General features: G+C 45.0%; 1 protein-coding gene across 4 annotated transcripts in view; it reads left to right on the forward strand.

Moving 5' to 3' along the window:
- LOC139263833 (p21-activated protein kinase-interacting protein 1-like) overlaps window positions 1–24963 on the forward strand; it is a 101690-nt gene that overhangs the window by 70202 nt on the left and 6525 nt on the right. For 3 of the 4 annotated variants that reach the window (XM_070879890.1, XM_070879892.1, XM_070879891.1), the window contains 3 exons: window positions 667–764; window positions 5103–5202; window positions 23344–23470. In XM_070879890.1, coding sequence (XP_070735991.1) covers window positions 667–764; window positions 5103–5202; window positions 23344–23470 — 325 coding nt within the window. The remainder of the gene's footprint in view (window positions 1–666; window positions 765–5102; window positions 5203–23343; window positions 23471–24963) is intronic. The other variant, XM_070879893.1, reaches the window with a different exon arrangement.

The raw sequence follows: 24963 nt of genomic DNA on the forward strand, positions 1-24963 counted from the left end.
ATTTCATTGTAACTGGCCCGGAATTTGCGGCCGGATGCCTCCAACCCGCGAAAAAAGTACAAACTTGCCTTCAGGCTCCCAGGCTGCGGAGTGTTCGGGTCTTGGGACCCGCAGGCGTATGCCTGCGTAAATGTCTTAGATGCAGGCGATTCAGAAGCGTCCCTGGGATCTCGTAGCCAAGTTGTCCAATGAGAAAGGAGGATTCCATTGCTATTGTTTCCGAATGGAATCCCCTAATTACAAGCAATGGAATCCCCAAATAATTAAAGAATTTACATAATTCTAATAAAAATAAATGTTTTCAAATTTAATTAAAAGTGCCTTCAACACATCAATTACAATAAAAATGTAATTTTTGGAAAAATACACCTACTTTTAGCAGGTGTAAGAGTTTCACGAGCATTTACTGGGCAGTAATTGGGCAAATACTCTGCGCCAGCGAAAGTGAGTTTACTTTTTGTTCGGTAGATCTGTCGAGGCCTACCATAACTGATTGCAAGAACTTGCGGGGCCTTTCAGAAGGCAAGTGTACGCCGTCATCAAGAGAGCCAATTCTGGTCCATTATGGTTGATTGGCATTATTTTAGAGGAAGTCCTGCAATAAAATTGTATTGGCTGTGTTCATTGTCATTAAAATTAAGCATGTTTTGGTTTGTTTGTCTTCAGGACTCTATCATTGCTGTAGCTGGGGATGAAGAGTATGTCAGACTGTATGATACAAACTCAAAAAAGTGTCTTTCTGAATTCAAGGCTCATGACACCAGGTACAGTGTGAATTTTTGTCGGACTGAAAGTTCATTGGTATTATTTATTAGCATTTGGACTGAGCACAACTCATCTGGCTGTATGTCCCCTATCACCCATCCTCTAACTTCTCTGCACTCTTGTCCTCGATGAACCTCATAGGTCACATCAACTTACCCAACCATGGCCACCAGCTTAGCATTTCACTTGAGGTTTCCGTTACCGACAAGGCCTCTCTGATCATTTCCCCATATCCTACAAATTCCACACCTCCGTGCCCACCTCCAATCTCTTTACCATCATTACCTGTCTAACGCGCCCTCAAATTTTAAATGTCCCCTTCTCTAGCCCTCCAATTACCAAGACATTGCTGCTGCTGTTAAGGCTCAACCACTCCCTTGCGTCTGCCTTTGATGCCCTTGTGCCCTCTAAGACGGTCTCCCCCTTCCACTGTACCTCTGCTATAATTCCCAACTTGGCATCTTTAAATTTGAGATCTGCAGGTTGAGTGTACCTAACACATGACCAGGTGTTGGTTTTCATCACTAGACTTGGTTGAATCACTTTAAGCAAAATCGAATCTCCCTCTCTGTGGCCAAATCTTTTTACTCCAGAAGGGTTGGGACAATCCCAGGCTCCTTGATGTTAAACCACCTCCTTTAACCCACTTCCTCTACTTCCCTCATCTTCACCTCCAGTACCAGTTGCGAGGAGCTTAAATAAGTTACTGGATTACCTCATTGCTGAATGTTGATTGTAAAATCCCAGTCAAAGTACTTGCCTCTCGTTGGAGGAGGTACTACTACAATTAATACGCAATAATAAGGTGAGACTTGTGATAGGAAGGTGCTCTGCGGACACTTACTCGAATTTTAATAAGTATCGCCCACAATCAGTGTGCTAGTGTCAGCTGCTGTATGGAGGTGCCTGATTCACATTCTGGAAATATAAAGCTAGTGAATTTTTGCTTTTTATAATATTGTCTATCGGGTAATTTATACTGCTGGCCACTGCTATTGGTCAGTTTTGTTTTTGATGCCTCATTGCTGCTGCTAGCAAATCTTTTCTAATGGAAAGAACTTGTATTTATATAACGCATTTCACATCCTCCAAAGATCCCAAAGTGCTTCACAGCCAATGGATTATTTTTGCAGTGTAGTTACTGTTGCTTTTTGGACAAATGCAGCAGCCAATCTTGTATACAACAAGATCAAAGAGCAATTGAGATAAATGATCAGTTAATTTGTTTTTTGGTGGTGTTTGTTGAGTGATGAACATTGGCCAGAACACCAGGACGACTCCATGCTCTTCTTCGAATATTGCTAAGGATCTTTTATCCCTACCTGAACAGCCAGATCTTCAGTTTAATGAAAGGCAGTGTGGCACTCCCTCTGTTCTGCATTGAAGTATCAGCCTATATTATGTGTTCAGGTCCTGGAGTGACGCTTCTGATTCAGGTCAAAGAATGCCATCTACAGACCCAAGCTAATACTTAAAAGGTCTAATCCTTCTGGAGCAGAAATATTCTGGCCAGAATTTTCTGGGTGGTAGCGGATGCGATGAGAGGGTGGGTCGGGTGGGAAAGTTGTTATTTCCTGGAATGGGTCGGAAATCGCTGTCATCCCACTCCCCCGCGCTTTTCCCCCAGACGCGTCTTGTCAGTGTGGACCTGACCCAACAGGCAGTGGCTGGCGACCCAATTTAAATTAATAGCTAGTTGTCACATCCTTAAGAGTGGTTTTCACCTTACCGTTTTCATGGCCACGGGAAACATGCTACTTTGGAACCATATCTGTCAATTTGAGGCAGGCGTTGCGTAACCATTGCTCCAGCTGATTAGTTGACTGCATCAAATGTACTATAAAAGCTCCCACCTGACAGGTGATCACTTTACTCAGCTGTTTCTCAGCATAGATTCTGCAGGCTACAGTCTTTCCAGCAAAGTGTCACCTCATTGGAAGAACCTCTCTCACCATTGACAGATCGTTTCTGTCATCTCTACTTCACCTGATATCTATTGCATCAGCATGGTGCTGTTTATACAGTCTTGCCTCAGTCCTCAGAATCTGACCATGATGAGCCCCAACACATGCAGCACCAGCCACACAAGCATCACCAACCTTCTCTGCAATCATCTGATGCTGCACAGGACACGGCATCAGCACCTGAGCACATTGCTGCCCGGGAGGCCAGGGATGGCCTCATCATGGCCAGATTGCTTTACTTGATGCTGTACACCCATATGGTTGCCACATAATGTGCCAGGTTGGCACCATCCTACAGCACCACCATAAAGTATCCCTGCAATGACCAAGCCATTTCTTTCACACTCCACCATCATTGCTGGAGGTACTGTTATGTCTCACCATAACTCACTAAGCCACTTACAAAGGTGCACACACATCTGCCCAAGACTTTACATAAACATTGGATAAAACACCAAGTGGCCTCCTTGTGTGTTGTCAGTTGGTATGATTGCACTAGGATGAGGACGAGTGTGAGGGGTGGCTAGTGAGATGAGGATGTGATAATATAAATACAGAGGGAGAGATGGGTGGACTTGTAAGGTGTGTTGGTGTCAGTAAGGATGTGCAGGGTAGGGTTGGGCAGGCAGAATGATGGGGATGTGATGAGAGGCACAGCGGGATGAAGGTAAGCGTGGCTTTGTACTCGTGTTTCCTGATCTAATGAGATAATTGAAACATTTGCTGCACTGCACCCAGGTCCTCCAGACCACCTCCCTGCTTGTGCCCTCTGCAATCTCCAATCACGCTGTTTTGGTGTCCTGGGGAGGTGTCTCCCACTCATTGGAAGGGAAGAGGACCTCCCTGCATGCAGTCCTCTGCAATCATTGTCAGTGTTTGCAGTACTCCAGTGCTGTCGTCTTAGGCATTCCCTCGGAGTTGAGGATGAATTGCTTCCACATTGAAAATAAGTTTTCAGGTGACTGAAGAGTCCAATGCGGGACCTACAATCTCCATCACAGGTGGGGCAGACGGTGGTTGAAGGACTGGGTGGGGTCCTTCCGCTGTCTACGCTTGATTTCTGCTTGATCTTGGCGATGAGACTCTGTGCCCAGCGCCTTCCCGAATGCTCTTCCTCCACATTGGCCGGTCTTGGGCCAGGGATTCCCAGGTGTCGGTGGGAATGTTGCACTTTATCAAGGAGGATTTGCGGGTGTCCTTGAAGCATTTTCTCTGCCCGCCTGGGGCTTGATTGCCGTGTCGAAGCTCCGAGTAGAGCGCTTGCTTTGGGAGTCTCGTGTCAGGCATGTGGACGATGTGGCCTGCCCAATGGAGCTGATCGAGGAGCATGGTGAATGCTTCGATGCTGGGGATGTTGGCCTGAGCGAGAACACTGACGATGCGTCTATCCTGCCAATGGAAATGCAGGATCTTGCGGAGGCAGCGCTGGTGGTATTTCTCCAGCTTTTTGAGGTGTCTGCTGTATATAGTCTACGTCTCTGAGCCATATAGGAGGGTGGGTATCACTACTGCCCTATAGACCATAAACTTGGTGCCGGGTTTGAGGTCCTGGTCTTCAAACACTCTCTTCCTCAGGCTACCGAAGGCTGCACTGGCACACTGAAGGCAGTGTTGGACCTCGTCATCGATGTCTGCCCTCGTTCACAGTAGGCTCCCGAGGTATGGAAAATGGTCCACGTTGTCCAAGTCCTAGTCGTGGATTTTGATAACCGAGGGGCAGTGCTGTGCGGCGGGGTCAGGTTGGTAGAGGATCTTTGTCTTATGGATGTTTAGTGTAAGGCCCATGCTCGCGTACGCCTCAGTGAAGGTGTTGGCCGATGGCTTGGAGTTCGGCCTCAGTGTGCACCGACAAAGGATGGGACGACCTTGGATTTGGCCTGGAGGCGGGAAGGTTGAACAGATTCCCATTTGTTCTATAATTTAGCTCCATTCCAGCAGGGAGCTTGCTGAGGGTGAGAGAGCATTGCAGCAAGGAAGATCAAGAAGAGTGTTTGTGCGATGACTCAGCCTTGCTTGACCCCGGTCCAGATGTGGATTGGGTCTGTGGTGGATCCGTTGGTTAGCACTATGTTGCATTGACATTTAAATCCAATGTGACATGGCCCCTTTCAAAGATCCTAGCTGAAAGTGCGTCATTGATGACGTCACCAGATCTGCATCATTTAATTGGGCCGGGTAATGCACAGAGCGGGCTTAATAGGCCCTATTAAGGAAAGTCATTTTCAGCAGCGGGATTTGAAATATCTTCTCAAACCTGCATAGTGCTGGGAATATCTCTTCGTTACACTGGATGCTCTATTTGGTTACGATTCTAAATGAGTACTGTACTTGAGATACCAAACATCTAACTTCAACTCTTCAAATTTTCTGTAGAGTGAAAGTGATGGACTTTTTCCAAGTGGCTCAGAATCATGTTCTTGCCACAGCATCCAGTGATGGTTACATTAAACTATGGCGAGTGGACATTAAAAAGGTAAGCAAATCATCTTGTTTTTATGAATGTTTAATATCCACCCTGGAATATGATGGGGGAGGGGACGAGATGCTAGTCCAGAAACATAAAAACTGTTCTGCCTCAATGGGGGTCGAGGGATTGTAAGATAGTTACAGTTGAGCAAGGTCATTCAACCCACCTAAATTCATCATCTAGAAAGATCCACTTGTTCCTGAGAAGCTTCTACGGTGTTTCTATTTGGAAGTCGATTCATATGTTGGTCACTCTGTAAGAAGAACCCTTTTCTGATATCACTACTAATTTTACCTTTCACTACTATAATGGCAAAACACAGCAGATGCTGGAAATCTGAAATAAAAACAGAAAATGCTGGAAATGCTCAGCAGGTAAGGCAGCATCTGTTGGGAGAGAAACAAAGTTAACGTTTCGAGGGGCGGGGTGGGTCGGGGGGACGTGTTGGGGTGGGGAGGAAAGAACAAAAGGGGAGGTCTGTGATGGAAGGCAGGATAGATTAGATGTCAAAAGGGATGATAGTATAAGTTATTGGACATAGCGAAATCGGCAGACTTGCATTACTAAAATTAAACGACATGGAAAATTTCCTAGGGCACATTGTTGAATACAGGGGCAGGGAGGTGTTGCTACAGTTGTACAGGGCCTTGGTGAGGCCACACCTGGAGTATTGTGTACAGTTTTGGTCTCCTAACTTGAGGAAGGACATTCTTGCTATTGAGGGAGTGCAGCGAAGGTTCACCAGACTGATTCCCGGGATGGCGGGACTGACCTATCAAGAAAGATTGGATCAACTGGGCTTGTATTCACTGGAGTTCAGAAGAATGAGAGGGGACCTCATAGAAACGTTTAAAATTCTGACGGGTTTAGACAGGTTAGATGCAGAAAGAATGTTCCCAATGTTGGGGAAGTCCAGAACCAGGGGTCACAGTCTGAGGATAAGGGGTAAGCCATTTAGGACCGAGATGAGGAGAAACTTCTTCACCCAGAGAGTGGTGAACCTGTGGAATTCTCTACCACAGAAAGTAGTTGAGGCCAATTCACTAAATATATTCAAAAGGGAGTTAGATGAAGTCCTTACTACTCGGGGGATCAAGGGTTATGGCGAGAAAGCAGGAAGGGGGTACTGAAGTTTCATGTTCAGCCATGAACTCATTGAATGGCGGTGCAGGCTAGAAGGGCTGAATGGCCTGCTCCTGCACCTATTTTCTATGTTTCTATGTTAACATTTGTCCAGAGTCTTAGACAACCAGTTCATTGGTGGATCCTTCTTCTAAAATGGGGCATCCTGCCTGTTCCAATTGGTGATCCCTATTGTTCTCCTTTCTTTTGTCCTTTGGTCAACCTTTGAGTAAGACAATGCTCCTGGATGATTGGAGCTGTTTCCCCCCCCCCCCCCCCCCCCCCCCCCCCGGATGGAGGATACCCTCCTTTGCTAAGCATATATACATCCCGTTATTATAAGGTTAAAACCAAGACCAGCACAACTTATCCTTTTCTTGGTGCGGAACACCTGTCCCACCTTCACCCACTGGTCCTCTCCTCTAATCAATACCAGTCAATAGCTGTACCCTGCTCTATCTGGCAGGTACATTTTAGGCATACCCCTTTCCCCTCTAGTACTACATGGTTATGTTCCAGTGTAGGATATAGACAGCCACCGGAGCTATCGTCCTTTTTCTGCATTGTGGTTTGAAAGCGTTCTGCACACATACTTTCTCTCATCCGGCCCTCCTCTGCTCACATCGGCAGATGCTGCCAGCATGAAGCACCACAGACTAAATAGTCTGATCATTATGAACCTGTCAATCAAGCAGAGTGTGTGTTCGTTGCCAGTTCCACCATTTTTAGCTGATGTAGTACCATTTGGTAATCTTTTTGTTGCCTTTATCTGTGAATCAAATTAGTTAAATAGCTAGGCTTGCCCTGTCCACAATCGGGACGGGATCTTTCCATTTAAGGGTCAAACAACTGTTCGTTCTTACTGTAGTTCAATACTATTACTACGTCTCTGATCTGATGATACGAGGGACATAATTTTTTATCGAAATACTTCTTTTTCTTTTTACTCGTGTTTCTAGCTATAAACTAATTAGTTTCATTCAACAACAATAATGCCACTATTTGTCTCACCCAGTTGTAGAAGCATAGAAAATAGGTGCAGGAGTAGGCCATTCAGCCCTTTGAGCCTGCACCACCATTCAATAAGATCATGGCTGACCATCACCTCAGTACCCCTTTCCTGCTTTCTCTCCATACCCCTTGATCCCTTTAGCCGTAAAGGCCATATCTAACTCCCTCTTGAATATATCCAACGAACTGGCGTCAGCAACTCTGCGGTAGAGAATTCCACAGGTTAACAACTCTGAGTGAAGAGGCTTCTCCTCATCTCGGTCCTAAATGGCTTCCCCCTTATCCTTAGATTGGGACCCCTGGTTCTGGACTTCCGCAACATCAGGAACATTCTTCCTGTATCTAAACTGTCCAATCCTGTCAGAAATTTATGTGTTTGAGATCCCCTCTCATCCTTCTAAACTCCAGTAAATACAGGCCCAGTTGATCCAGTCTCTCCTCATATGTCAGTCCTGCTATCCCGGGAATCAGTCTGGTGAACCTTCGCTGCACTCACTCGATAGCAAGAACGTCCTTCCTCAGATTAGGAGACCAAAACTGAACACAATATTCCAGGTGAGGCCTCACCAAGGCCCTGTACAACTGCAGTAAGACCTCCCTGCTCCTATACTCAAATCCCCTAGCTGTGAAGGCCACCGTGCCATTTTCCGCCTTCACCACCTGCTGTACGTGCATGCCAACTTTCAGTGACTGATGTACCATGACACTCGGGTCTCGTTGCACCTCCCCTTTTCCTAATCTGCCGCCATTCAGATAATATTCTGCCTTTGTGTTTTTGCCACCAAAGTGGATAACCTCACATTTATCCACATTGGGCAAATGCATGGCAGATGCAGTATAATCACCTAACCTGTCCAAGTCACCCTGCAGCCTCTTAGCATCCTCCTCACCGCTCACACCGCCACCCAGCTTAGTGTCATCTGCAAACTTGGAGATATTACACTCAATTCCTTCATCTAAATCATTGATGTATATTGTAAATAGCTGGGGTCCCAACACTGAGCCCTGTGGCACCCCACTAGTCACTGCCTGCCATTCTGAAAAGGACCTGTCTGCTAACCAGTTTTCTATCCACGTCAGTACATTACCCCCAATACCATGTTCTTTAATTTTGCACACCAATCTCTTGTTAAAAGCCTTTTGAAAGTCCAAATACACCACATCCACGGGTTCTCCCCTGTACACTCTACTAGTTACATCCTCAAAAAAATTCTAGAAGATTTGTCCAACATGATTTCCCTTTCATAAATCCATGTTGACTTGGAACGATCCTGTTGCTGCTTTCCAAATGCGCTGCTATATCTTTAATAATTGATTCCAACATTTTCCCCACTATTGATGTGAGGTTAACCGGTCTATAATTCCCCGTTTTCTCTCTCCCTCCTTTCTTAAAAAGTGGTGTTACATTAGCTACCCTCCAGTTCATAGGAACTGATCCACAGTCGATAGACTGTTGGAAAATGATCACCAATGCATCCACTATTTCTAGGGCTACTTCCTTAAGTACTCTGGGATGCAGACTATCAGGCCCTGGGGATTTATCGGCCTTCAATCCCATCAATTTCCCTAACACAATTTCCTGACTAATAAGGATTTCCTTCAGTTCCTCCTTCTCACTAGACCCTCGGTCCCCTAATATTTCCGGAAGGTTATTTGTGTCTTCCTTCGTGAAGACAGAACCAAAGTATTTGTTCAACTGGTTGTCCGTTCCCATTAGAAGCAATGTGGCCGTGGGTAACAACCGGTGTCCTGATGTGAGCATTCGCCTGCCAGTCCTGGCCTGGTATGGGGAAACATCTGTTGTTGAGTGAGGTGTCAACCAGATGGCCATGGGACACATTGGTAGTATTTTGCCCATTGAGTCGGGAGTTCTCCACAAAACTCAATCGTAGAATTATCGAAGGGTTACAGCACAGAAGGAGGCCGTTTGGCCTGTCGAGCCCGTGCTGGCTCTCTGCAAGAGCACTTTAACTAGTCCCACTCCCCCACCCTTTCCCCGTAACCCTGCAAAAAAAAAAGTCTTTCACATCCTTCCTAAAGTGTATTGCCCAGAATTGGACACAATACTCCAGTTGAGGCCAAACCGGTGTTTTATAAAAGTTCATTATAACTTCCTTGCTTTTTTACTCTATGCCACTATTTATGAAGCCCAGGATCCCATCTGCTTTTTTTTTAACCACTTTCTCAACCTGCCCTGTCACTTTGTGACTTGTGCACCTATACCCCAAAGTCTCTCTGTTCATGCATCCTCTTTAGGATTGTACCCTTTAGTTTATATTGTGTTTCCTCATTCTTCCTACCAAAATGTATCACTCCACACTTTTCTACGTTAAATTTCATCTGCCATGTATCTGCCCATTTCACCAGCCTGTCTGTTTTCTTGAAGTCCAAGTCATTAATATATATCAAGAAAAGCAGTACTTACCTAGTACTTACCCCTGGAAAACAATGTATACCTTCCTCCAGTCTGAAAAACAACCGTTCACCACTACACTCTTTTTTTTTTTTTCCTATCACTTAACCAATTTTTTATGCCACTGTCCTTTTTATTCCATGAGCTTAACTTTGCTGGCAAGCCTATTGGGTGGCACTTTATCAAATGTCTTTTGGAAGTCCATGTATACCAACCGCATTGCCCTTATCAACCCTCTCTGTTGCTTCATCAAAAAAAGCTCGATCAAGTTAGTTCAACATGATTTGCCTTTCACACATCCGTGCTGGCTTTCCTTAATTAATCCACACTTGTCCAAGTGACTGTTAACTTTGTCCCCGATTGTCGTTTCTAAAAGCTTCCCTGTTACTAAGGTTAAACTGACTGGCCTGTAGTTGCTGGATTAATCCTGGCACCCTTTTTTGAACAAGGGTGTAGCATTTGCAATTCTCTAGTCTTCTGGCACCACTACCATATATAAGGAGGATTGGAAGATTATGGCCAGTACCTCTGCGGTTTCCTACTTAACTTCTGGGTGACTTATCAACTTTTAAGTGCAGACAGCCATTTCAGTACCTCCTCTTTATCAATTTTGATCTCATCTAATATCTCCACTACTTCCTCTTTCAATATGATTTTGGCAGCATTTTCTTCCTTAATGAAGACTGATGCAAAATACTCACTTTGTACCTTAGCCATGCATTCTGCCTCCATGTGTTTGTCTCCTTTTTGGTCCCTAAGCAGCCTCGCCCATTTATATGCTTATAAAATACTTTTTAATTCCCTTTTATGTTAGCTGCCAATCTATTCCCATACTCTCTCTCTCTGCCCCTCTTATTTCCTTTTTCACTTCCCCTCTGAACTTTCTATATTCAGCCTGATTCTCATTTGTATTCTCAACCTGGCATTTGCCATACGCACTCCTTTTCTGCTCCATCTTTCTCTCTATCTCTTTTGTCATCCAGGGAGCTCTGGCTTTACATCGAAACATAGAAATTTAGTTGCCTTACCGTTGCCCCTTGTGGAAATGTACTTCGATTGTACCTGAACCATCTCCTCTTTAAAGACAGCCCATTGTTCAAGTACAGTTTTGCCTGTCAATCTTTGATTCCAATTTACCGGGGCCAGCTCTATTCTCAACCCACAGAAATTTGCCTTCCTCCAATTAAGTATTTTTACATTTTTAAACATTGTTTTTAGGATAGGATTTAAATCCCTTTCTGCACCTTCCAAGGACTGCGGGTTGTGACACACCAATTTATGTCCAATTTTCAAAAGTTTTTGTACTTGCATAAAAACTTTACCAGTAAAATGGGAGCCCTGGTCATTGTCGACCTACACTGGCACTCCCCACCTGCAGAATGCCTCACTCAATGAGCGGCGGTTAAGGCCATGTTGGTTTTACAGGGAAAAGCCTCAATCCACTTGGTGAATTTGTCAGTGACAACCAGACAATGGAGATCCTGCCGAAGCCTGATAAAAGAACTAATTACTGAACTTGTAATCCAGAGATCGGGACCATTAGTTCAAATCCCACCACAGCTGCTGGGGAATTTAAATTCAGTTAATTAATTCTATAAATCTAGTATACAAACCTAGTATTAGTAATGGTGACCATGAAACTACCTGATTGTCGTAAAAACCGATCTGATTCACTAATGTCCTTTTGGGAAAGAAATCTACTGTCCTTACTCAGTCTGACCTATATGTGACTCCAGACCCACAGCAATGTGGTTGACTCTTAACTGCCCTCTGAATTGGCCTAGCAAGCCAGCCTGTTGTATCAAACCGCTATGAAAAACAACAATGAGAATAAAACCGGACGGACCATCTGGCATTGACCTAGGCACCAGTTCGGACACAGCAAAGGCACACCCAGCCCAGTCGACCCTGCAAAGTCCTCCCTAACATCTGGGGGCTTGTGTCAAATTTGGGAGAGCTGTCCCACAGACTAGTCAAGCAATAGCTTGACATGGTCATATTCACAGAATTATACTTTTCAGCCAAAGTCCCAGACTCTTGTATCACCATCCCTTAAAGGAGAAGACAGAGAGAGTCCCAAAATGATCGAGCTTGGCTTCTGCAGGTGTTGGTCATATCACATGATGCCCAGAATGCATAATTGCGCGCCTCTTCTTCTGGCCAATCTGCTATTAACACTGCAAATGGGATGTTGCAAACTCATTTGCTTTTTCCTACTCCCCTATCGTCCTGACTAATTTTCAGTGTTAGCATATCCTAATCGGACAGTAATCCCTGAGATATTATAACCTTGTGACATCTGACTGGCTGACGCACAGCAAATTCTAACACTAGACACGTGTAATATAGTTTTTATAAGAACTGTGACCTGTTAAAGATTAAATAAAGTCACTAATGAGGTTTTTTATCCAAAAAAGAGCAACTTATTTCATGATTTTTAAGAGTTTGATTGTCTCATGATTTGTGACAGTATGGCATTACTGTATATATGCAACAGTGGTTGCTGTTGTAAAAGTTGTTGTAAAATTTGCTCATAGACCAAAAAGTCACGCTCAAAGGAGTTTGTGGTTCGCTCAGTACAAAAAAAATTAGAGAGAAAATTGGTGACCTCAGGAGGAGGCCAAAAGGGATCATCCACTTGGCACTTCTGGTTGAAAATGGTTTCAAATGCTTCAGCCTTGTTTTCTGCACTCAGATGCTGGGCTCCGCCATCATTGAGGATGGGGATGTTCATGAAGCCTCCTCCTCCTGTTAGTTGTTTAATTGTTCACCATCATTCACGACTGGATATGGCAAGACTGCAGAGCTTTGATCTGTCCTTCTAGAGACACCTTCACGCACTCCATTGTGTTATGTGGCACTGCCACTGTACAAAATGGGATAGACGTAAAACCAATTTAGCAGTTTGAAACTGAGCATCCATACCCGGGATATCCTTCACTCTACCATCAAGCCAAGGGACCAACCTTGATTCAATGAGGAGTGTAGAAAAGCATTCCAGGAGCAGCACCAGGCACGCCTAAAAATGAGATGCCAAACTGGTGAAGCTACAACACAGCAGAAGCAGCATGCTATAGTCAGAGCTAAACATTCCCACAACCAACGAATCAGATCAAAGCTCTGCAGTCTTGCCATATCCAGTCGTGAATGATGGTGAACAATTAAACAACTAACAGGAGGAGGAGGCTTCATGAACATCCCCATCCTCAATGATGGCGGAGCCCAGCATCTGAGTGCAGAAAACAAGGCTGAAGCATTTGAAACCATTTTCAACCAGAAGTGCCAAGTGGATGATCCCTTTTGGCCTCCTCCTGAGGTCCCCACCATCACAGAAGCCAGTCATCAGCCAATTAATTCACATGAGATTAAGCAATGCTGAGTGCATAGGATACAGCAAAGGTTATAGGCCCTGCTAATGTCCCGGCTGTAGTGGTGAAGACCTGTGCTCCAGAACTAGCCGCGTCTCTAGCCAAGATGTTCAATACAGCTACAACATTGTCATCAAGCACTCCCGCTTCAGGCATATTGTCTAATTGCTCAGAAAAAAAATATGTCTCGACTTCCAGACCCTCTTGTCCCACAGTGCACCCGTGACATTACTATCTGCTACATCAAAAGGCCTTTGACAAGGTCCCACATAAGAGATTGGTGTGCAAAATCAAAGCACATTGTATTGGGGGTAATGTACTGACGTGGATAGAGAATTGGTTGGCAGACAGGAAGCAGAGAGTCGGGATAAACGGGTCCTTTTCGGAATGGGAGGCAGTGACTAGTGGAGTGCCGCAGGGCTCAGTGCTGGGACCAGCTCTTTACAATATACATTAATGATTTGGATGAAGGAATTGAATGTAATATCTTCAAGTTTGCAGATGACACTAAACTGGGTGGCGGTGTGAGCTGTGAGGAGGATGCTAAGAGGCTGCAGGGTGATTTGGACAGGTTAGGTGAGCGGGCAAATGCATGGCAGATGCAGTATAATGTGGATAAATGTGAGGTTATCCACTTTGGAGGCAGTAACACAAAGGCAGAATATTATCTGAATGGCGACAGATTAGGAAAAGGGGAGGTGCAACGAGACCTGGGTGACATGGTTCATCAGTCATTGAAAGTTGACATGCAGGTACAGCAGGCGGTGAAGAAGGCAAATGGCACGTTGGCCTTCATAGCTAGGGGATTTGAGAATAGGAGCAGGAAGGTCTTACTGCAATTGTACAGGGCCTTGGTGAGGCCTCACTTGGAATCTGAGGAAGGGCGTTCTTGCTATTGAAGGAATGCAGCGAAGGTTCACCAGACTGATTTCAGGGATGGCTGGACTGACTTATGAGGAGAGGCTGGATCAACTGGGCCTTTATACACTGGAGTTCAGAAGCATGAGAGGGGATTTCATAGAAACGTATACAATTCTGACGGGATGGGACAGGTTAGATGCGGGAAGAATGTTCCTGATATTGGGGAAGTCCAGAACCAGGGGAAACAATCTTAGGATAAGGGGTAGGCCATTTAGGACTGAGATAAGGAGAAACTTCTTCACTCAGAGTTGTTAACCTGTGGAATTCCCTGCTGCAGAGAGTTATTGATGCCAGTTCATTGGATATATTCAAGAGGAAGTTGGATATGGCCCTTACGGCTAAAGGGATCGAGGGGTATGGAGAGAAAGCAGGAAAGGGGTACTGAGGTGAATGATCAGCTATGATCTTATTGAATGGTGGTGCATTCTCGAAGGGCCAAATGGCCTACTCCTGCACCTATTTTCTATGTTTCTATCAGCATCATTTTGGTCTCTGAGATTTTGTAGATTGTGCTGAATGATGGATAGGGTCTTTTTTGTTGTGCTCCAAACAAATTTCACCAGGCCCTTAGTATTTGGCAGCCAGAGAAGACTGTCATGATATCAACCTTTATTTGAACTACAATTTTTGAGCTCCACTGATTTTTCACTCGGAGAATTGTGAACCTGTGAAATTCTCTACCACAGAAAGTCGTTGAGGCCAGTTCGTTGGATATATTCAAAAGGGAGTTGGATGTGGCCATTACGGCTAAAGGGATCAAGGGGTATGGAGAGAAAGCAGGAATGGTGTACTGAAGTTGCATGATCAGCCATGATTATATTGAATGGTGGTGCAAGCTCGAAGGGTCAAATGGCCGACTCCTGCACCTACTTCCTATGTTTCCAGTCAGCGTCTGAATTGTGTAGGCACCAACCCTTGTACATGGCCTTCTTTGACCTTACAAAGGCCTTTGACACTGTTAACCATGAGGGACTATGGAGCGTCCTCCTCCGTTTTGGCTGCCCCAAAAGTTTGTCGCCATTCTCCGCCTGCTCCACAACAATGTGCAAGCTGTGATCCTGACCAACGGATCCACCACAGACCCAATCCACGCCCGGACCGGGGTCAAGCAGGGCTGCGACATCGTGCCAATCCTCTTCTCGATCTTCCTCGCTGCAATGCTCAACCTCCCACTCAACAAACTCCCCACTGGAGTGGAACTAAACTATAGAACCAATGGGAACCTGTTCAACCTTCGTCACCTCCAGGCCAGATCCAAGACGGTCACGTCCTCTGTCGTCGAACTTCAGTACAACGCTGGCGTCTGCACACTTTCAGAGGCTGAACTCCAAGTCATCGTCAACATCTTCACCGAGGCGTACAAAAGCAATGGGCCTTACACTAAACGTCCGTAAGACAAAGGTCCTCCACCAACCTGACCCCGCCACACAGCACTACCCCCACGCCCCCCAGTTATTAAGATCCACGGTATGGCCCTGGACAACGTGGACCACTTTTCATACCTCGGGAGCCTATTACAGCAAGGGCAGACATCAACGATGAGATTCAACACCGCCTCCGGTGCGTCAGCGCAGCCGTCGGTCACCTGAGGAAGAGAGTGTTCGAAGATCAGGCGGTGCCAGGGGCTGTAGTGATACCAGTCCTCCTATATGGCTGAGAGACGTGGACCATATACAGTAGACACCTCAAGTCGCTGGAGAAATACCACCAACGAAGTCCCCACAAGGTTTTGCAAATCCCCTGGGAGGACAGACACACCAACTTCAGTGTTCTCGATCAGGTCAACATCCCCAGCATCGAAGCACTGACCACACTCGACCAGCTCCGTTGGGGGGGCCACATTGTCTGCATGCCCAACACACGACTCCCAAAGCAAGCGCTCTACTCGGAACTCCTACACGGCAAGCAAGCCCCAGATGGGCAGAGGAAACATTTCAGGGGCACCCTCAAAGCCTCCTTGATAAAGTGCAACATTCCCACCGACGCCTGGGAGGAAGAGCATCCAGGAGGGCGCTGAGCTCCTCGAGTCTCGTCCATAAGAGCATGCAGAAAACAAGCACAGGCAGCAGAAGGAGCGTGCGGCAAACCAGACTCCCCACCCACCCTTTCCTTCAATGACTGTCTGTCCCACCTGTGCCCGAGACTGTCATTCCTGTATTGGACTGTTCAGTCACCTGAGAACTCCCTTTTGGAGTGGAAGCAAGTCTTGCTTCCTCGATTTTCGAGGGACTGCCTATAATGATGGGCCAGGAAAAGTGCCATGTTTGATTCTTCGTCTGCTGAGTAGATGACCTCGGTGTGATCAGTGGTAGGGGTGCTATACTTGGCATCAACAACCCAGGTTACAATGGAATAATTGATCAGGGTTCCTGCTCTTGATTGCTTTGCAGCAATCCATGCTGGCAAGGTTTTATTTGATTGAAATCTTTGCACTATTTTATGAAGAAAAATTCACATCTGCTTACTCATAGTTTGTGTCAGTAGTAGATAAAGCATAAAATCAACATACTTTAACCAGCCGAGACCTCAGCAATGTTTTAATGTATTTCAAGCCAAATTAATTTTAAAAATCAGCTGGGGAAACATGTGAGAAGTCTGATATAGCAAGCCTTCATTCAACAAAGAAAGAGTGCAAAGAAGGTGCATAGGAAGTTACCACGCAGGAATTTGCACCATTTTGTGGACAATGTGTCAAATAGAACAATCCTAATTTAAGAATGGACTATGCCAGAATCTGTACCAAGCAAATAGATGTGATTGTTCTGAAATAGGAAGTTTGAATATTGCAAGAGAGGACCGAAGTGTCCAGTCTATAAAACAGAAGTTAAGGATATGGAACATTGCACTTTTTAGTATGTTCAAGTCATGCAGAACTTGGGGTCAGCTGTCTCAGTGGTGTTCTGTGCATTAAACCTCATTAAAACTTAAGATTGTGTCTAGTTTCAAAGTAGAGTGATGAAAGTAAAGACACTCTTTACTAATTTTGAGTCTCTGGCTGGCCAGATCAGAATTTAAAGATCATAGAATCATAGAAATTTACAGCATGGAAGGAGGCCATTTCAGCCCATCGTGTCTATGCCGACTGACCAAGAGCTATCCAGCCGAATCCCACTTTCCAGCTTTTGATCCGTAGTCCTGTAGGTTACGGCACTTTAAGTGCACATCCAAGTATTTTTTAAATGTGGTGAGGGTTTCTGCCTCTACCACCCTTTCAGGCAGTGAGTTCCAGGCCCCCACTACTCTCTGGGTAAAGAAATTTCCCCTCATATCCCCTCCCCCCAATTACTTTAAATCTATGACCCCCTTTGCCAAGGGAAATGGGTCCTTCCTATCCACTCTATCCAGGCCCCTCATAATTTTATACACCTCAATGAGATCTCCCCTCAGCCTCCTCTGTTCCAAAGAAAACAGACCCAGCATCTCCAATCTTTCCTCATAGCCAAAATTCTCCAGTTCAGGCAACATTCTTGTAAATCTCCTCTGCACCTTTTCCAGTGCAATCACATCTTTCCTGTCATGTGGTGACCAGAACTGCACACAGTACTCCAGCTGCGACCTAACCAGTGTTTTATACAGTTCAAGCATAACTTCCTTGCTCTTGTATTCCATACCTTGACTAGTAAAGGCAAGTATTCCATATGCCTTCTTAATCACCTTATCTACCTGGCCTGCTACTTTTAGGGATCTGTGACCTGCACTCCAACATCCCTTTGTTCCTCTACATTTTTTAATGCTGTACCATTTAATGTGTATTCCCTTGCTTTGTTAGACTTCCCCAAATGTATAACCTCACACGGATTGAATGCCATTTGTCACTGTTCCGCCCACCTGACACATTGATATCTTCCTGCAATCCGCAGCTTTCTTCTTCGTTATCAACCACACAGCCTATTTTAGTGCCATCTGCAAACTTCTTAACCATACCCTCAACATTCAAGTCCAAGTCATTGATATATACCATGAAAAGCATATACACTGAGCTCTGCAGAACCCTACTGAATACAGCCTCCCAATCACAAAAACACCCACCAACCATTATACTTTGCTTCCTGCCACTGAGCCAATTTTGGATCCAACTTGCCACTTTGCCCTGGATCCCATAGGCTTTTACTTTCGTGACCACTGTGGGACCTTATCAAAAGCTTGGCTAAAATCCATATACACTATCATTCGCACTGCCCTCTTGGCTACCTCCTCTAAAAATTCAATCAAGTTAGTCAGAAATGACCTTTGCTTAACAAATTCATGCTGACTGTCCTTGATTAATCAATGTCTTTCCAAATGAAGATTTATCCTTTCCCTCAGGATTTTTTCCAATAGTTTTCCCAGCACTGAGGTTAGGCTGACTGGCCTGTAATTACTCGGTCTATCCATTTCTCCCTTTTTTAACAAAGGGTACAACATTAGCAGTCCTCTGGCACTGCACCTGTAGCCAGAGAGGACTGGAAAATGATGGTCAGAGCCTCTATTTCTTCTTTTGCTTCTCTTAACAGCTTGGGATAGATTTCATCCGGGCCTGGGGATTTATCCACTTTCAAAGCTGCTAAGCCCCTTAATACTTCCTCTCACTGTATCTCGTCTAATATTGCACACTCCTCCTCCCTCATTGCAAAGTTTGCATCGCCGCTCTCTTTTGTGAAAACAGATGCAAAGTATTCATTAAGAATCATACCCACATCTTCTGCCTCCACACCAGATTTCCTTTGTGGTCTCTAATAGGGCCTACTCTTTCTCTAGTTATCCCATTGCTCTTAATGTATTTATAAAACAGCTTTGGATTTTCCCTGATTTGGCTTGCCAACATTCTTTCATGCTCCCTCTTTGTATTCCTGATATCTTTTTTTCATTGCACCGCTGCACTTCTTACACTCCTCTAGATTCTCTGCAGTATTGAGTTCTCGGAACCTGTCGTAAGCTTCCCTTTTTTTCTTTATCTTATATCCCTGGACATCCAGGGGGCTCTAGATTTGTTTGCCCCACCCTTTTTTTAAGGGAACATACTTGCTCTGTAGCTTCAGGATCTCCTCCTTGAATGCTCTGACACTGATTTACCATTTCCAGTCCACCTTGGCCAAATCCCAGCTCAGCAAAATTGGCATTACCCCATTTGAGAACTTTTTTTCCTGTTCCACCTTTGTTCTTTTCCATAACTACCCTAAATCTTACTGAATTATGATCACTAGCACTAAAATGCTCTCCCACTGATACCCCTGCACCATTTCATTCCTCAAAACCAAGTCCAGTACTGTCCCTCCCTTGTTGGGCTTGTTACATACTGGCTAAAGAAGTTCTCCTGAATCAATTTTTTTAATTTCCGCACCCTCTGTACCATTCACACTGCTTTTTTTTTCCCAATTAATATTAGGGTAGTTGAAATCCCCCATTATTACAGCTCTATACTTGTTCTTGTATTTCCCTCTGACTGTTTGGGGATTTATAGTACACTCCCAGCAGTGTGATTGCCCCTTTTTTGTTTATTAATTCAAGCCATATGACCTTGTTTGATGGACCCCTCTAACATATCATCCCTTCTCACAGCTGTAATTGTTTAGTTAATACTGCAACTGCCCCTCCCCCCTCCTTTCTTACCCCCTCTCTATATGTTGAGCTGCCATACCTGTCCTCCTTTTAGCCATGTCTCAGTAGTGGCTATAATATCGTACTGCCAAGTGTCTGTCTGTGCTCTCAGCTCATCTGCCTTATTCCCTATACTCCTTGCATTGAAGTATATACCATTTAGTGGTGCCAAACTCCCTTCTTGTTTATTTTCCATCCCCTGTTTCCTGTTTCTTCCAAATTCACTTTCTACTTTTCTGCTGCCCATTTCCAGCTTTGCTTCTCTCCCCACTGAATCTATTCTCTGGTTCCCATCCCCCTGCCAAGCTAGTTTAAACCCTCTCAACAGCACTAGCAAACACTCCCACGAGGCTACTGGTCCCGACTTTGTTGAGGTGCAACCCTTCCGGCTTATGCAGGTCCCACCTGCCCCAGAAAAAGTCCCAATGCCTCAGGAATCTAAAGCCCTCCCGCCTGCACCATCTCTCCAGCCACGCATTCATCTCCTCTATCCTTCAATTTCTGTACTCACTAGCATGTGGCACCGGCAGTAATCCGGAGATTACTACCTTTCAGGTCCTGCTTTTAAATCTCTCTCCTAGCTCCCTAAACTCTGCCTGCAGGACCTCATCCCTCTTTATACCTATGTGATTGGTACCAATCTGGACCATGCCCTCTGGCTGTTCCCCCTCTCTGCCCAGAATGTCATGCAGCCACTCGGTGACATCCTGGACCCTGGCACCAGGAAGGCAACATACCATCCTGGAGTCACGTCTGTGGCCGAAGCAACGCCTGTCTGCTCCCCTGACTAGCGAATCCCCTGCCACTATTGCTCTTCCATTCTTTTTTTGAATTTTTTGAGGAGGTAACAAGCAGGGTCGATGAGTGTAGTGAGTTTGGTGTAGTGTATATGGATTTTAGCATGGCTTTTGATAAGGTCCCACATGGCAGACTGGTCACAAAAGTAAAACCCATGGGATCCAGGGCAAAGTGGCAAGTTGGATCCATAATTGGCTCAAAGGCAGGAAGTAGAGGGTAATGGTTGATGGGTGTTTTTGTGACTGGAAAGCTGTTTCCAGTAGGGTTCCGCAGGGCTCAGTACTAGGCCCCTTGCTTTTTGTGGTATATATTAATGATTTAAACTTGAATATAGGGGGTATGATTAAGAAGTTTGCAGCAGATACTAAAATCGGTGGTGTGGTTGATAATGAAGAAGAAAGCTGTAGACTGCAGGAAGGTATCAATCAACTGCTACAAGTCTTGCTACTGTTATACATGGTATTGGTGAGGCCACATCTGGAATACTGCGTCCAGTTTTGGTTTCCATATTTAAGAAAGGATATACTTGTTTTGGAGGCAGTTCAGAGAAGGTTCTCTACGTTAATTCCGGAGATGAGGGGTTTGACTTATGAGGAAAGGTTGAGTAGATTCGGTCTCTACTCATTGGAATTCAGAAGAATGAGAGGTGATCTTATCGAAATGTATAAGATTATGAGGGGGCTTGACAAGGTGGATGCAGAGAGGATGTTTCCACTGATGGGGGAGACTAGAACTAGGGGGCATAATCTTAGAATAAGGGGCCGCCCATTTAAAACTGAGATGAGGAGGAATTTCTTCTCTCAGAGGGTTGTAAATCTGTGGAATTCACTGCCTCAGGGAGCCGTGGAAGCTGGGTCATTGAATAAGTTTAAGACAGTTTCTTAACTGATAAGGGAATAAGGAGTTATGGGGAGTGGGCAAGGAGTAGGTCCTGAGTCCATGATCGGATCAGCCATGATCGTATTAAATGACGGAGCAGGCTCGAGGGGCTGTATGGTCTACTCCTGCTTCTATTTCTTATGTTCTTATGTTAGATGGGCAGAACAGTGGCAAATGGAATTCAGTCCGGAGAAGTGTGAGGTAATGCATTTGTGGAGGGCTAACCATGAAAGAGAATACCCATTAAATGGTAGGACACAGAAGTGTAGAGGAACAAAGGGACCTTGGCGTTCATGTCCATAGATCCCTGAAGGTAGCAGGCCAGGTAGATAAGGTGGTTAAGAAGGCATACGGAATGCTTGCCTTTATTAGCCGAGGCATAAAATATAAAAGCAGGTCGGGTAATGCTTGAACTGTATAAAACACTAGTTCTGGTGACCGCATTACAGGAAGGATGTGATTGCACTGGAGAGGGTACAGAGGAGATTTATGAGGATGTTGCCGGGAATAGAGAATCTTGGCTTTGAGGACAGATTGGATAGGCTGGGTTTGTTTTCCTTGGAACAGAGAAGGCTGAGGGGCGACCTCATTGAGATGTATAAAATGATGAGGGGCCTAGATAGAGTGGATAGAAAGGGTTAATTTCCCTTAGCAGATGGGTCAACCACCAGGGGGCATAAATTTAAAGTAATTGGTAGAAGGTTTAGAGGGGATTTGAGGCGGAATCTCTTGACCCAGAGAGTTGTGGGGGTCTGGAACTCTCTGCCTGAAAGGGTGGTAGAGGCAGAAACCCTTACCACATTTAAAAAGTACACCTTGATGCGCTGTAACCTACAGGGCTGCGGACCCAGAGCTGGAAAGCCTCTTGTTGGCTGACATGGACACGATGGGCCGAAATGGCCGCCTCCCGTGCTGTAAATTTCTATGATTCTATGATTATTCTTTCTCCGCGCCCCCTATGCACCTGAGCCACCCGTGGTGCCGTGGATGTGACTCTGGCTGCAATCCCCAGAGGCACCATCGCCTTCACCAGCACTCAGAACAGAATACTGGTTGGAGAGCGAGATGCTCTCAGGAGACTCCTGCCCTACCTGCCTAGTTCCTAGTCGTCCTCTTCTGTCTGGTGGTCACGCACTTCCTCTTTAGATGCACACTCTTTAGCTGCGGGGTGACCATCTCTAGAAACATACTATCCACAAAATTCTCAGATTCGCGGATGCAGTCGCCATTCAAGCTCCGAAACCCGAAGCTCAAGTTGCTGCAGCTGGAGACACCTCCTGCACACATGGTCTTCCAGGCTACGCGAAGTGTCCAGGACTTCCCACATGCCACAGGATGTGTACTCCACAGGACTGAGCTGCCCTGCCATGCCTCTCGTTATTTTGCTATGAACTTGACTATGAACTTAACTATGAACTATTTGACTATGAAATAAACTTAACTAGAAGACAGAAACACTCACTGGCCACTCGCCAATCAGCTATTTCCCTTGAGCCGCATCATACTTTCGATTTTTGCCTCTGTTGTAACACAAAACACAACAAATAGTGTGGACAAAAAGCTGTAACTCCTTCCCGCTCTTTCCAAATTCCCTTTTAAGTCCGCTCTCTTTTAAGACCGCTCTGTGCTCTGAAAAACTGTTGACTTAAGATCTACAACCAGTTTACAAGTGTTGACTCTGCTCCCCTATTCTCTGAGATTAACACATATTCAAGACAAATACTTACAGCTGACTGACAGTTAACTGCCACTGGCAGACAATTTCTGTTAACTACAGTTTTAAAGTTCTAGGTTTAAATCAAAATGTTAAACTAGATTTCACTATGTACAGCTTCTACTTGCCCAATACCAGAAATTCCCACATTTTGCAAATTCCCAAATAAACCATTCTTTTTAAGTCCACTCCCTTTAAGACCGCCCTGTGCATATCATTCCCCTCTCACAAGTTTGAGGAAGTGATGTTTAAATATGGGAAAGAATTACTGATTTAAAGATCTCTATTTTGCCTCTGTAGATGATGCATGCAATTTATATCCTTGTCTGTTGTGTACATTCCAGGTTCAAAATAGTCCCTTACTGCTGAGTGAAGTAAATACTTCAGCTCGACTGACCTGTCTGGCTGTGTGGCTGTCAGACCGTGCAAGTATTGCACAGGAGGTTGAAGAACAAGGCACACACTGTAAAGGTACGGGGGAGGAATTCCACCACATTTGTATTTTGAATAACTGCCATTTTTAGTTGGGATGTTTTACTACATTGAAGGCGCTATATAAATACAAATTGTTGTTTTTGTTGTTGTAATACCAAAATGTTGATGGTACTTTTATTACTTCAGTGGTAATTCTTTGCAGGGCTATGGGGGAGTACTCTTTCCCTATAGTCCTGTAAAGAATTGCCACTGAAGTAATAAAACTACCCTCAACATTCTGGTATTACAACAACAAAAACAACAATTTGTATTTATATAGCGGATAATGTAGTCCTAGGGCACTTCACAGGAGAATTATGACACAAAATTTGGCACCGAGCTACACAGGAGAAATTACAGCAGATGACCAAAAGCTTGGTCAAAAAGGTAGGTTTTAAGGAGTGTCTTAAAGGAGGAAAGAGAGGCAAAGAGGTTTAGGCAGGGAATTCCACAGCTTAGAGCCTAGGCAACAGAAGACACAGCCACCAATAGTTGAGCGATTGTAATCAAGGATGCTCAAGAGGGCAGAATTAGAGAAGCGCAGATATCGCGGCGGGGGAGGGGGGGGGTGGCGAGGCTGGATGAGATTTATACAGAGAGAGGGGTTTGAAAACAAGGATGAGAATTTTTAAATCGAGGCATTGCTTAATGGGGAGCCAATATAGGTCAGCTAGCGTAGGGGTGATGGGCGAACGGGACTTGGTGCAAATTATGACATGGGCAGCTGAGTTTTGGCTGACAAGTTTATGTAGGGCAGAACATGGGAGGCCAGGCAGGAGTGAGTTGGAATCGTCAAGTCTAGAGGTAACAGAGGATGAGCAGCAGATGAGCTGAGGCAAGGGCGGAGACGGCGATGTTACGGAGGTGGAAATAGGCGGTCTTAGTTATGCCGTGGATATGTGGTCGGATGCTCATTTCAGGGTCAAATATGACACCACTGTTGCGAACAGTGTGGTTCAGCCTCAAATAGATATTCGGGAGAGGGATGGAGTCAGTGGCTAGGGAACAAAGTTTGTAGCGTTGACCACAATTACTGCAAATTTTTAGTGTTTGTTTCAATAGTGCGTAGCTGAAAACTTCAGATAGACTGGTCCAAGGTAGTATTTCCCTAGACCTCCTGACAACCTCATGGTTAACAACTCTAACAATCTTGCCAGATTGCTCAGCTAACAAAGAACAGTCCTTGAATATTATCCATAATTATATGCACTTCATGTCTTTGAGTTCTAAAATACTTCAAGGGCTGTTATTAGAAGGAAAAAAACCTTACTTGAAAGGAATTACTTTTATGTAAAATGAGATCATGATGAATGACAATGTAGCCTATTGAGTGATAGTGTATTAAAGCTAAATTCTGTAAGGCTCTTGTGTGAAATGAGTTTAGGCATCCTTAATCCAGTTCTTTGTGGCCATGGGCCTTTGACAGGCATTCAGTTGGAGTCTCACTTTCAAACTAATTTGGCAAGGGGAGGGAAATCAGGATGAAGCAT

This window comes from Pristiophorus japonicus, chromosome 5 (genome assembly GCF_044704955.1).
Source record: "Pristiophorus japonicus isolate sPriJap1 chromosome 5, sPriJap1.hap1, whole genome shotgun sequence".
Lineage (NCBI taxonomy): Eukaryota > Metazoa > Chordata > Chondrichthyes > Pristiophoridae > Pristiophorus > Pristiophorus japonicus.